Source organism: Grus americana, chromosome 9, assembly GCF_028858705.1.
Source record: "Grus americana isolate bGruAme1 chromosome 9, bGruAme1.mat, whole genome shotgun sequence".
In the NCBI taxonomy this organism is placed as follows: domain Eukaryota; kingdom Metazoa; phylum Chordata; class Aves; order Gruiformes; family Gruidae; genus Grus; species Grus americana.
The window spans coordinates 17,616,829-17,630,258 of NC_072860.1; the positions used below are offsets into that span (position 1 = coordinate 17,616,829).

General features: G+C 39.3%; 1 protein-coding gene across 2 annotated transcripts in view; it reads left to right on the forward strand.

Moving 5' to 3' along the window:
- PSMD1 (proteasome 26S subunit, non-ATPase 1) overlaps nt 1-13,430 on the forward strand; it is a 75,750-nt gene that overhangs the window by 13,414 nt on the left and 48,906 nt on the right. For both annotated transcript variants that reach the window (XR_008578204.1, XM_054834686.1), the window contains exons 12-16: nt 548-721; nt 1,619-1,730; nt 2,409-2,605; nt 3,190-3,285; nt 3,822-3,886. Coding sequence is in view for 1 of the 2 variants with exons in the window: in XM_054834686.1 (XP_054690661.1) it covers nt 548-721; nt 1,619-1,730; nt 2,409-2,605; nt 3,190-3,285; nt 3,822-3,886 (644 nt within the window). In the remaining variant the exon portion in view is untranslated. The remainder of the gene's footprint in view (nt 1-547; nt 722-1,618; nt 1,731-2,408; nt 2,606-3,189; nt 3,286-3,821; nt 3,887-13,430) is intronic.

Below are 13,430 nucleotides of genomic sequence, written 5' to 3' on the forward strand. Positions count from 1 at the left end.
AAGGAGAGAATCTTCTTCCTAGTTCTTCTCTTCCTTTGTGACTTGAACACAGTCGATGGTTTCTAGCTATTAAAATTGCAGGTGTGTATTTCCTAAGTGTATTTCCTGACTTTGGGACAGTACCAAAGTCCTTACTGTAGTAAGTTTCAGTAGGTTTGAATGGTGACCTAAGTAGCGGTTATTTTCTTCAAATTCATTCACAGGGAAGGGTGTATTTAAATCTGTTTTGAAATAGCAAGAAGTCTTTGTAATTGCTTTGTGTGCTTCAACCCCCATTAAAGTGCTCTAGTGAATAAATCGGTGTAGCTTCTAGCCAAGTTTGTCCTGGTTTAGATCAGTGACCAAGTGATTGACACATACTTGTGTACTGGGGTTAACAAAACCCCAGTAAAGAAGGATTCTTAGCTGATTTTTGTGGAGAAAGTAATGGCTATAGCAATTTTTTTCCTAACTTGTTTAACCGTTACTGCAAAATGCTTGCATCCACTGTTTTTTTCAACTTTTGCTTCCCACTGTCTTCCTTTCCTGCTGGACACTGTACATACAGGGTCACGAGAAAGAAGCATTACAGCTAATGGCAACGTACCTACCCAAGGACACCTCTCCGGGGTCAGCCTACCAGGAAGGTGGAGGTCTCTATGCCTTGGGTCTCATTCATGCTAACCATGGTGGGGACATCATTGACTATTTGCTGAACCAGCTGAAGAATGCCAGTAATGATGTACGTACTGGGTTCAGTAATGAACCTTTGTTTTGTTGGGAATATCCAGAAGGGTGCTAGCTGGTTTAGAAGTGGGGGTTAAAGGTAACTAAGACTGTGGCAGTGGTGTGACATTTATACCTCCTGTGGGCCTTAAATAGGAAGTTTGGTTCTAACCTATTGCTCAAGCTTTACGTAAGATTTTTAGGAAATTCTTATGTATTTGACAGTGAACCTAGCTTCATTTTTCTTACTGCTTATATATCTACTTTGTTTTGCTAGTGGACCTGCAGTATTTGGGCACTGTTGTTGCTTACAGTGTAGCTGTCAAAGGGATAAGCCACAAAATGCTTCTGCTGCCCTGTAGGTTTAATGCATCTTATACAAAAAGAAGTGTTTTATTTCACCACTTAGTGTTTGTAGACCTCTACAAAAAGTCTCTTTTCAAGTTTGGAATAGATTAGTATTTTTCCAGCATGTTCCTTTCTTCTCTTTGGGTAGTTTCAGACTGCATCTTAAAAAATTCTGTGAACTGATCCCACTTGTCTTAATACAAATGTACTGCCTTTCCTGTATCCATTGTTAGAACAAAAGGGGATGTAGACTGTTGTAAGTAGGTAAGTGGGATTTACCTTTCATTTCAAAAGCCATTACTTGGCAGCAATCTTTACACATGGCACAGATTTGTATTATTGCATAAATCACTCAGTGGGGAAACAGATCTTAAAGATATTAGAAAGTTTCATCAGAGTTACTGTCCGAGAAGGTAAAATAGGTATTTCTAACAGGTCGGGAGATCATTTTGGGTGCTTTGGGGCTAAAACTTTGCGGCTTTATATTGATGGAAAGATGTCTACTTCAACTGAAACCATATTGTTCCCTGTTTTATGATGACTGAACTTGCATATGCTTCTCTAGATTGTTCGACATGGTGGCAGCCTGGGTTTGGGACTGGCTGCCATGGGGACAGCACGTCAAGACGTGTACGATTTGCTGAAAACAAATCTATACCAGGATGATGCAGTGACAGGTAAATGTTCTGCTTTCAAAGCAAATAACCATCTGTGGCCTTATCAGGCATCTGGGCTTTTTTGGTGTTTGAGGGGTTTTTTTATTTTGTTCTTTGGTTTTGGGGTTTTTTTCAGGCTTTCTGTTGGCAGCATAGATTGCTTCTAGGTTGCCTTAGCTACGTTTTATTTACTGACCTTTTCCTGTTCAGCATGGTTTTTTAGTTATGAGGCAGTAATGGTCAGAGGTTTTGTCAGGACTGGTCTGTGGCACTATGCCAAATATTGATAAGACAAGCTACGTCTTTAAACAGTCCCTTATTTTGCTCTATTCTTTCTTTTGTCATACGCTTTTTATTTAGTGTGGTTGATCTCCAGAGCCACATGTCTTTTTTTTGGCTGAGGCACAGGCTTGGAGAAACTTGTGGGGGCTACTTCTGCATTGGCAGGGGTTCACAGGAAAATTATCTCAGCAGCTCTTGGCCCAAGGAAGAGCAAATTGAACTTGATAAGGAAGAGCACTAAGTTGTGGCTGGCAGGTTATCATTACAAGCATATTTGGCCATGAATAATGGAGTTGCTAGGCATGGTGGTGCCCAAAAGTGATCTGTTGGCCTACATCTTGTGTGATTCTCTAGATAATATTTACTGCTTTTGGGAACAGAGTTTGTTTGATTTTTTTGCTTTTCTGTGCTGTGCAGGTGAAGCAGCTGGGCTGGCATTAGGATTGGTTATGTTGGGATCTAAAAATGCTCAGGCTATTGAGGACATGGTTGGCTATGCACAGGAAACCCAGCATGAAAAGATTTTGCGAGGCCTCGCGGTTGGAATTGCTCTGGTCATGTATGGGAGGATGGAGGAGGCAGATGCTCTCATTGAGAGTCTCTGCAGAGATAAGGTAAGTTTAGCTGTGACTTAATCCCTGGCCCTTTTATTACACGGAGGAGCTTCCTGTCCTTTTGTGAAATGTCCAGCTATGGTGGGTTGATTGTTTTGAACCAGGGAATTTCTTAACATAGTTCTGAAGTGGGGCAGTTTCACAGGTTGCTTCACTCTAATCAAAAATACAAGAACGGCAGTGCTTAGTCATGTATTTCTTTAGCCTCTTACTCAGTCTCTATAGTCCTATGAGCAGCAACAAGGAGCAGAACAGGTTGTAATGGTTAAAAACAGATGAGGCTTGCTGTAGTTGGGTCATTTTCAAGGATCTAGTAGTGGTCAATAGCAGATAGTGAATAAGAAGCAGAATGACACATCTGCCAGATACTCTCTTTGGCAGCCTGTGGCATAGCAACTTTCTGTCCCCTTGAAATTGGTAATGACAACCCTGCTTTGGTAATTGTCCTGTTACTCAGCCCTAATAAAAATTAAGCACTGAGGCAACCTGTTTGCAGATTCCAGGCCCAAGAGTGGAACAGATTTAGAGTCAAAATTACCAAGTCCCTGTTTGGGGATCTTAAATATTGACGCTTTCTCTTCCAGGATCCAATTCTCCGTCGTTCTGGCATGTACACTGTTGCTATGGCATACTGTGGCTCAGGGAACAACAAGGCTATCAGACGCCTACTGCATGTGGCTGTAAGTACTTGTGGGCTCAAGAGCACATAGTAAGAAGTTTGTGGTGAGAGAATAAGCACATCACTTTGACAGGCTTTGTGTCTATGGCATTAATGTTCTGGTCCAAATCAGAGATTGTAAAGTGATGAAAGCTTTCCTTAATACTATGAGTAGAGATAACAGGATCTTCTGACATTAAGATAAGTAGGCTTTCAGCAAGAGAATATTCAACTTGGTATCACAAAAAAGAAATCTACTGAAAAATAAAACATGATCCTAAAGTAGTTGGTAGCAGGTTTGCGGTGAATAGTCTGTGTAATGATGGGCTGGGGAAAAAACAACTTAAGCTGCAAAGATTGAGGTCTGTCTACTCTTGCAGTCACAGTGTATGAACAAGAGTGAGGCTGTTCCAGCTAAGGCTGAACATGATTGTTAACTTTTTTTCTGTATAATCCTGTAGTCGTGATTAACTTGTGTGTCTGACACCTGGTCTGAAATGTTGTAGAGTCCTCAAGTGTTTTAACTATTTTCTGAATGTCCTGTTTTCCCTTTTGTAGGTGAGTGATGTGAATGATGATGTGAGGCGGGCAGCTGTAGAGTCACTTGGTTTCATTCTGTTCAGGTACACTATCTTCCTCGGTCACTTCCACAGCCTTCAACTTGATGTCTGTTAGATTTTCAGGAAGTGTGTATGCTATTGCTTTCACAAAATGACTCAATCGCTAACTGAATGAAGGTTGAAAAGTCAAAAAATTGAAAGAGAAGAAAACTTGGTTCAGAATTAGAAGCCTTCCTTAATGTTCAGCAGTTGCTTAATGAGCTTTTCTGTAAGTTTCTGGACTTAGAGTGTAATTGTCTGAATAGAGTTAGATGAAGTTGACAAATAGAATGAAAAATTAATATTTGTGGGATTGAGAGTTAATTAAAAATTAAATATGCATTGCTTGTGCCAGGCCTCTTAAAGGCACCCGTACTCGGACAAATAGGTCTGCCTAATTGCTATCTAAAACATTCCTGGAGGTTGTGACTTCAAAATAAATAACCTGAAGAAGGAAGTCAAAATAATCTTTCTTGTTGTTGTTTTTTAAGTATCCCCTGTTAAACCCTGACAGGTTACTGGGCTTACATGGTGGTAATTTAAGTCAATCACAAAACAGTCATGTGCTATTTGCTTTGGTTCTCTAAAGAAATCTGTCACTGAACTGGTATTTTGTAGTGGTCTATAGTTCCCTAGGTAAGAGGTGTTTCGAGTTTTTTTATTAGATTGGGGAATTGGAAGGCTCCCCAAAGACTAAACCTTCATCTGTTAATACAGTAATCTGTGTAGTCCGAGTACTGAGCCAAGCTGCAGCCTTTGAGTGTGTCTGAGAGGAGGTAGTGCATATTTGGGTCCAGGACTGTAATTTAAAAAAAATCTTTGTTCTCATCTTCTTTGGGTTAGTGGCAGTCTATAAATTCATCCTAAAAAGCAGGATAAGAAGTGCTTAAAGCTGGTATTAAAAAACTGGGTTACTGATATGACCAGTCACTTTGTCATTAACCAAGTTGTTCCTCACATAGAAATTACTCTGCTCCATTCCAGTTTATCTGAAGCATAGTCTGGCTACAATTAAATGTAGTTTACAAGCAGAACAAATTCTCTTTGTGGGCAGCAGGCGTCTCCCAAGAGCTTCTGCTCTGTTGCTTTCATGAGCACAGATCATTCCTTGCTGCACAGTGATCTATGTCTCTCCTGAAGCCAAAGGGTCTGTTTAACTGGCTTTTTGTATCTGTGTACAGAAGGAAAATTCCACGCAGGCCTTCCATAGTTTCAGGCATCTTTTTTCCAAACAGGTTGTGACAAAGCACATTTGATCTCTGATTGCAATATCATTGTTCTTTTTCACAAATGCAGAACATAGTTGGATGTTGGTAGCTCCTACAAAAATGAAAAGCTTTCCAGGCTCTGAGCTAAACCATTTACCATGTGCTGGCATCTTGTTGGAACAAGATAATTCTGGGCCTGTTCTCTACGTATGCGGCAATGAGGAAATGAGTGATATCATCTTTGACTCTTTCACCTGCTCTGCAGTGGTTCAGATCTTATCCTGCCTCTTCCCTTTCTGGAGGGGTACAGTCCAAAACCTGCTTGCATAATAGGGAGGAACATTTCCTTGTAGATTCCAGTGTCCACCTTACTTGGTAGCAAAGGACTAAAACTTTTTAGCTGATTATCACTGGCTTCTGGAGGCAAAAGGCTTGTGTTAGGCTGTTGTAGTTGCTAACAGTTTTCACCTGATAACTTTGGCAAAATACACGATCAGTTGTTTTGCTTTAGGTACCCAGTTCAGGAGGGAGCCCTTAGTTTGTCTGGCCCAGACCCCTGCGTTCACATGCAGCGATGGAAGGGATTTTCTGCTTGGAGGGCCCCATAATTACCCCCTGCGTTACTCTCTGTAATTATAAACCAAAAACTGTGTTTCAAATCCTGGAAAGAATTATTGTCCATTGGTGTAGGGATCTAGAAGCTAGTTTTACATTTACCTTTCCTGGTTGCTGAAACTGCTAGTTTGTGTGCACTTATTGTGTGCTCTGGCTCATCTCAATACTGCAGGCGTGCAGAGACATAAAGAGCAAGTGGGCTGTGAGTTTGTTAGATTTCATGACTAAAATGGTATGTCTGTCTTAGAATTGTTGTTTGTTGAAGTCTAACTGGATTTACTTGTCTTAAAGAGTCAGTGATCTGCCAGCTGCTGGGTATACAGAGCTTTTGAATGAAGTGTTTTGTGATGGGAGGTGAGCAGGTCTGTAACACAGTGGGCTAAGCCCCAGAAATTAATCTCGTCTTAGGTGAAGGAACATGACTGAAGGTCCTATGAGAAGAGATCTCTTTGTATGTGGTTCCAGAAAGGCAACTGTGAAGTCAGGATTGAAATAAGAGAATAAATTTGTTTAATGTGGTCTACATTTTTCTCGGGGCATTCATGCCATTACTGTAGGGTTGAGCATGCTGGAGGTATACGTTCATCTGCTGGGTTGTACACTACAGCAGCATGAGTATGTACAGACTTGTGCTTCTGGCCCTCCTATAAGAATAATAAAATCCATGTAAGGGTGGAGGTTACACAGTTAGAGGGTGGTAATTTCCTCAAAAGCAGCATTGGTGAATGTGACAGAGCTCCTCAGAGAGCTAGAGCCTGCAAATTTACTTTGTGTCAAATACCTGGATTGTTTTCTTCTTTTGTTACAGCTATCTGTGAACAAATGTTCTTCCTCTTGGATTTGAACTAAAAGTGTCATAAAAGTTACAAAGCTAGCTATTTTTAGGTTACACCTTTGCATAGCAGAACATTCTGTAAGGTTTTTCTGTCCTTATTTACCTCTGTGAGACTTCCTTGCTAGCACATGCATGCAACCCTGTGTACGTTCAGGAGCACAGCTTGGCTTTTATGCCTACATTTCATGAAAGCAGCACAGTAACAGAGTAAACTGTGATAGAACATTGCATCTAATTGTTAAAGCAACAAGGTTTTGCTTTAACTTGAAGATTAACTTTTTTATTTTTTTTAAGCACAAGTTTTTTTAGATTTTTTTTTTTTTTGCACTTTTTAATTACTGGAGAAGTCCACAAAAAATATGTGTGGCTACTTCATTGTTCAAAATTCATAAATCGAGGGTTAGACAGGATGTTCTAGTCTAGATTAAGTTTTGCCTAAGAATTGCAAGATTAAATTTTCTAGTGTGTCATGAAAGATATCAAATTACCCAGTCACACCATTCAGTACTTCCCTTAGCATATAATTCCTTAAGAGAATTTCTATATTCCTTAACGTATGAAGCGAAAACAGTCTGTAGTTATGGCTCTCTTTAAATCAGTATAGTTTTGGAGGATTTTTGTAAGTGCAATACCTTTTATCTCCTCAGATAACTTAGATGTTAAAACCACACTTTCATCAGTGTTCAGAAGTTTTCTTCCCACATTCATTTCCAAAGTTGTCTTTCCCTGGAGCAAAGGTGAAAAGTTGGTGAAATTCTTGCTTCTGCAACAGTATCACTAGCTGTATTTGCTGAGCAAGTCCTGTGGCACTTGGAGGGTAAGCCGTGTAAGGAATGCTTGATGGACTTTGCATTGCTCAAAACATCAGCTATGGTGCAAGGGTTTTGAAGGGGTTAGGGGAGCAGGGGTTAATGCTGCTACAGCAGTTACACACTTGGATGTGGGATGCATGCTTGCCTGGCTGTGTGAGTGTCTGCAGGCAAGTTGCTCTAGGGAGCAAAGCGGTAGCAATCATACTGCTCGGCTGCAGAATACATTGTGGTGTCCTGTTCAAATAGCACAAAACTAACTTCCTTGTTCTGTTCTTGGACTCCATAAAGCTTTCTAAGGGGACATGTATGTAGAATTGAAGCTTGTTGACCAGCAGTGTTGCTGGTGTAAATTCAGTTTCTGCTGACTGTTTAGAAGCAGTCTACAGGTCTGCAGACTGGGGATTGAAAGCACAACTTGCTGGCTTTAGGACTTGGTATGGCTTTTTATTCCTCTTGGCTTAGTGCCTTACAAAAATTAGGCACTACTTATGTATTTTGCAACTGATCGTTTTCATGCCACTACATTAAATTATCAGAAAATGCTCTGGTGCAAGAGAATTGTTTCAAAACTATCTCCTCCTTTCTTCCTCACAACTAGCAAGACAGTCAAAATAGTACAGCATAAAAACCTGAGACTTTTTACATCTGTCTTTAAAAATGATCACCTCTTAGAGGAGACACTTTTAAGTAAAATGTTACTCTAAAATGGTACGGAGTCATGAATAAAGCTTGAGATGTTTGGAGATTGCAGTGTGGATGCAGGGCTGTACAAGACACTATATTGTGAAATAGCAAGAAGTGATGTATTGACTTGGCTACTGTAATGTGTCTCTATTCTCCCGGTCCTGATACTTTTGCCAGTGATCATAGATAGCAAACTTACCTTATTGTTGATGTTTATATATTAGTCCTTCTTTCTACTGAAGTGGTTTATAAAATATTTATCGTGGCTGCTGGAAAACAGCATTTAAGGCACTCATGATTTCTGGTCAGCCTTTTTCTTTTTTTAAGACTATTATGATGAGATGGAAAACACAATAAATTTAAAGTGGGTTACTTTTTAAAAATGGAAAGACTTATTTTCATCTTAATTTTTACCACTTTAGATCATGAATTGATCTTTTTTTATATTGCAGTGTGAGATGTGATTGTGATTGGTTTATGTAGTCAGCTTTATTTTTATATTGTTATATGTTAGACTAATGTTACATAGTATTGAAATACTTTAGTTTATATACAAAATGAGGAAGTAGAAGTTTTATAGATACAACAAATCTGGTTAGGGAGAAGGCTTCAATGTAGGATGGAGCAGCACTTGAAAGCACAAACTGAAAAGGTTTAATGCTCTCATAGCAGTTAAGTCCAGGGGAATAAGAGCCATGGGGAAGTAGGACTTAAGGCAGAAGCAGCATCCCACAATTTGATGCAGTATTGTTGAGAAAAGGCAGGAGAGGGAACAATGCAGCCTCCAGAGAGTCCCAAAAGGAAGATGTATTCTCGGCTGGTAAGTGTAGGCTACCCAAACATGGAGAACTCTGCATGGCTTATGTTCAGTTCTTCATTTTAGGATGATGCAAGTGAAACAGTAATGTTTCCTGCTTTTGTATTCTTTGTGTTTACATAGCCTTTGATATTTTTATGCTATATATATTTGTTTTAAAGCAAACACAGATCAGATACTTGGATTTTGTTCCAGGAGTACTCGGACAGTTTGTTTTCTTTAACTCCTACAACCTACCTTTATCCAGTAGGCAGATGGCAGATCTTCTGGGTAATTGCGTATGAGGATAACAGTCGCTCTGACGTGATCTGTACCAGTGACTTTTTCAGTGTATTAATTGTGAAGAAGAGGAATTTAGTGAAACATGCCTGCTTGTTATTTTTTGCGTAGGAAAGATTAAAAGGGTTTTGTTTACTTTCCAGCCCATTGTATCTTTGTCTTATTTAGCCTTCCTGGGGAAGGAGAATGAGGGTCCCTTTCAGTGAAAGGTTAATAGTGACAGAAATCTTATTATAATCAGAAGAAGCCTTAGACTTTCACTGAAGTCTTTTTGGATTTGAAAATGCCTTTATCTGCAGGTCTGAAACTGGAGAGAGAGCTGTGTTTCTTCACTGACCAAATGTAGTGCATTGGAGAAGTCCCTTGGCATCTCTGGCAAAACTAACCTAACTTCTAATGAAAATTGTAGCTGTACAATCAGATTGCACAAATACATTCATTGTTTCAAACAATATGCTATGATATCTTGCATTAATTCTTTCCCTGCTATTGTTTTATCTTTCTTCTAGACTATTTCTATGCATGAGATTTTACTCACTTTGAACAATAGGGCCCAGACCCTTGTATCACTTGAGAGCTTTTGAAAATCTCAAAAATCTTTTTGAAATTCCAGAAAAATATTTTCAGTTTCTCAGATTATACACACTAATGTTTTTTAACTGAGTAACTAAACATTTGAAGCAGTGTGATTTATAACTAAATCGGTTGCCTGACCAAATCCTTGAATTTGTTTTAAAACTTTAAAACAACTGAAGTTTCAAATTAAGTCATCAAAAATGCTGAGATTCTTTGAGCCATTAAGTGAAGTTGATGAATTAGTTTTTTATGGCAAAAACTTTCTGTTGGATTTTATTAGGGAATATTGACGTGTATCTTGCAGAATAAAAGGCTCATTTGTTGTGCAGGGTTTAATGAATTTGAAAATGACTTGCTATCACCTGTCTAGAGCATTTGTAAAGAGGAGAGCAAGAAGCTCCTAATTTTTAAGAGTATGGTGTTTTTCAGAGGTTGGAAAGGACCTCAATACCTGGATGCAAGGAATCTTAAGCTAGACAAATAGAGTGTGACATGAATTATTAAAATTATTAAAAATAAGAGTAAAGATGGACATTTCAGCAATCTTTCCTATTTTTGTAACTAGCTTCCCATTTAAAAATGAATAGGCTTCCTATCTGTTCTTCAGGCAAAAAGTCTTCCTTTGCAAGTGGAGAAAACAGTGTGTCTCATGGGAATGGACACTGACAATAAACACCATGGTGTCAAATGCCAAAGCAAAAATATGGAAGTTACTTCTCTCCTGACTGTTGTTTTTGCCATGTCGATGATTACCTAGAGAGCCAAAGGGGAAGCAAAACAAAGGACCACTTCTTAGCAGTTGTATGTAGGCATCTTTATCAATATGATGAAAAAAATTTTATGCTTTGCAGTAATATGAAGTCAGTCCTGAGAACTGGACAGAACTCTGGGATTCCTGGCTCCAGCTTGCAAGGCAAAGAGCCAGAAGAGCTCTGGGGAACGTCCTGCCTCTTTGGGCTCCAGTGTCGCAGGTTGTTCAGTATGCCTTTACCAGGTTTACTGTGCTTGTATTACTTTACTTTTTAAGGCTGATGTTACATATGACAGCCTAGAAAAAGATATAGGGAGTAATGCTTTTGCTTTCTCATACCAGTTTGCAGTGCTGTGGATTTTTCCATAATAAGAAAATGGTGTAGGAAAATGACATTTTCTGTGAAGCGCCGTAAGAAATCAGTGTGCCTCTTGTACGCTAGTGAACAGTTTTACAGCATCAGTCTCTCTTCTCAGTGCCTTGACTTCTGCTTAACACTGGCATTTTTTAACTGTATTTTGATGCATTTGAAAATTCATGCTGGCATGGCCAGGTGTGATGTGGTTAGGAAGAGTTTTACGCTTATAGAATACAAGATCAGTGATGAATAAATTTTTCTGGCTGCCTAAAAGTTTTCTGATAGAATCTGAACTAAAAGGTTGCAGCGCTTTGAATCCCAGATGGTCTGGGACTGGCCTCACGAAAGGTATTTTATATCACCATAGTTGAGATGAGCTGAATTTCTTACTTCTCTTTTTTTTTCCCCCCGAGTGGCTTAAAGATTGGTGTTTTGTTTGTTTATTTTTGGCTTTAAGGCTGGGATTTTGTTTGCTTGGTTTTGCTTGGTTTTGTTTGGGTTTTTTTCTTGTTTTGTTTGGGTATTTTTTTCAAGGTATTCCCTTTATTTGCAATTCAAGGCACTCATTCTGTTATGCTTCAAACTCCATTATTTTCCTCTCTGCAAGACTGCTGAGGTGCATATATTTATAGGTAGTACTTTTGTCCATGCCTATGCTGTAATTTTTAATTAGATAGGCAGCTAGAACATTCACTAAACATCTCCTAATGTATTTTAAATAATTAGACAACAACAAACAGTAGTTGTCCATTGTTTTTCTAAAATGTATTTCTTCCCATAGTTCTTGTATGTTGCAGATCAGCTTTGACTCTTGTCTGTCTTGCTTCTCTAGTAATTTAAAAAGAAATGAAATATGCCAGATAAAAGTTTCTGTGATAATAAGGAAAGTTGAACTAGGTAACTGTTTAAGTTATTATTTTATGTAATATATATATTGGTGAGGCACTGGAACAGGTTGCCCAGAGAAGCTGTGGATGCCCCATCCCTGGAAGTGTTCAAGGCCAGGTTGGATGGGGCTTTGGGCAACCTGGTCTAGTGGAGGGTGTCCCTGCCCATGGCAGGGGGGGTTGGAACTAGATGATCTTAGAGGTCCCTTCCAACCCAAACCATTCTATGATTCTGTGATATAGAGGCCATAGAGGTGGCCAGATGGTTGATTTGGTGTGGGCCAGATTCTGAAAGAATTGAGAACATTTCACTCCAGAGAAAGGAAGGTCTTCTCTCTCTTCTCTCCCCTCTCTCTTCTCTCCCCTCTCTCTTCTTTGTTGAATGGGAAGTGTGTGATGCCTTTCTCCTGTAAAAAGGTTCTGTGTTCTGCTAGCAAGTGACTGCAAACCTTTTGTCAGTTATTATTTAGACTGCTATCTTTATGAAGGAAACTGGAAACTTTGCAGCCAGCACATAAAAATATATTTTATATATTTGTGTTACTTAAAGATGATGCTCGTGGATGTAGTCCTGAGCATCCTGTCTGGCTCGTCAGTACCACACGAGCAGTGTTGTCTTTAGTTACCATACAACAAACTTGTGCTTTCTTACAGTTGCTTGCAGTGACTTTCTTATTTTCAATCATGTCTTGCTAATGAAGGTAATGTCTTTGTCCAAATCTGTTCTTGTAGATACAGTTGCTAAAACAGGAACTCTGCTGTCCATTGTGTTGTCTTTTTATTTCATGGTTCTGCATCTTCTCTTCATCTTTCTTCTCCCTCTGTCCTTATGCTTTCCAAGACTCTTACCTGAATTCTTAGCTTGTTTGCTTTGTCAGTGGACAAGCAATTTCTTTTTACGTGTAGTGTGTTAAATGGAATGTGTATGTTTTCTTTATGATGTGTTTCTGTCTATGGAGAAATTTCCTTTCTCTGTAGGAAGACTAGATTTTTGATTAGTCACTAGTCCTTTTGATTGAGGTTTATTGTTGCTGACTAAATTCTGTAACTGGAACACGTTGAGCTTCTATTTATGGTGACTAAAATTGAGAAATCTATATGCTGGCTTGACAAAATACATCTTTGCTAGGCGAGACTTTTTCAAGGATTGTCTCCTGTTGGTGGAGTCTAGCTACTGATTACGGGGGGGGCCTTGGAATTGTTCTTTGTGGGACATGGCAAATTACTCCTCATGTCATTGCTCGCTATAGACTCACAAGAATGGGGTTGGGCAGAAGAGAACTAAGTTACCTCTTGCTCTTTGCCAGTGCTGTGAGCCAGCTGTGATGTTCCTGCTGGAAAGAGAAAATTTAACTTGTTGCTGAAAAAAGATGATTGCTGCCTACTGTATGAACGGGTTTTGTTTAATCGGCATGGATTTATTTAAGTAGCAAGAGAATTTTCAAAGTTGACTGCTTCCTGCTCTCTGGCTGCTGGGAAATAACCCCTCAAGAACAGTGCTGTGCCTGTTTGCCACTTGCTGTTATTCCTCATGAAGGCTGGTTCCTGCATTGCAAGTGATGCTTTTAATTTTTTTTTTTTCCTGTGATCCCACTGTGCATGGATGTGATTGCACTTTTACCTGGTTCCAGAGTGTCTGCTTTAGGTTGAGACACTAGTCTGTGAAGTTTTCAGCTACATACATGGAAATTTTGGGGGGTTTTGGGTTTGTTTTATTCCTACTCCCTCCCCCCTTGAGCTTCAAAT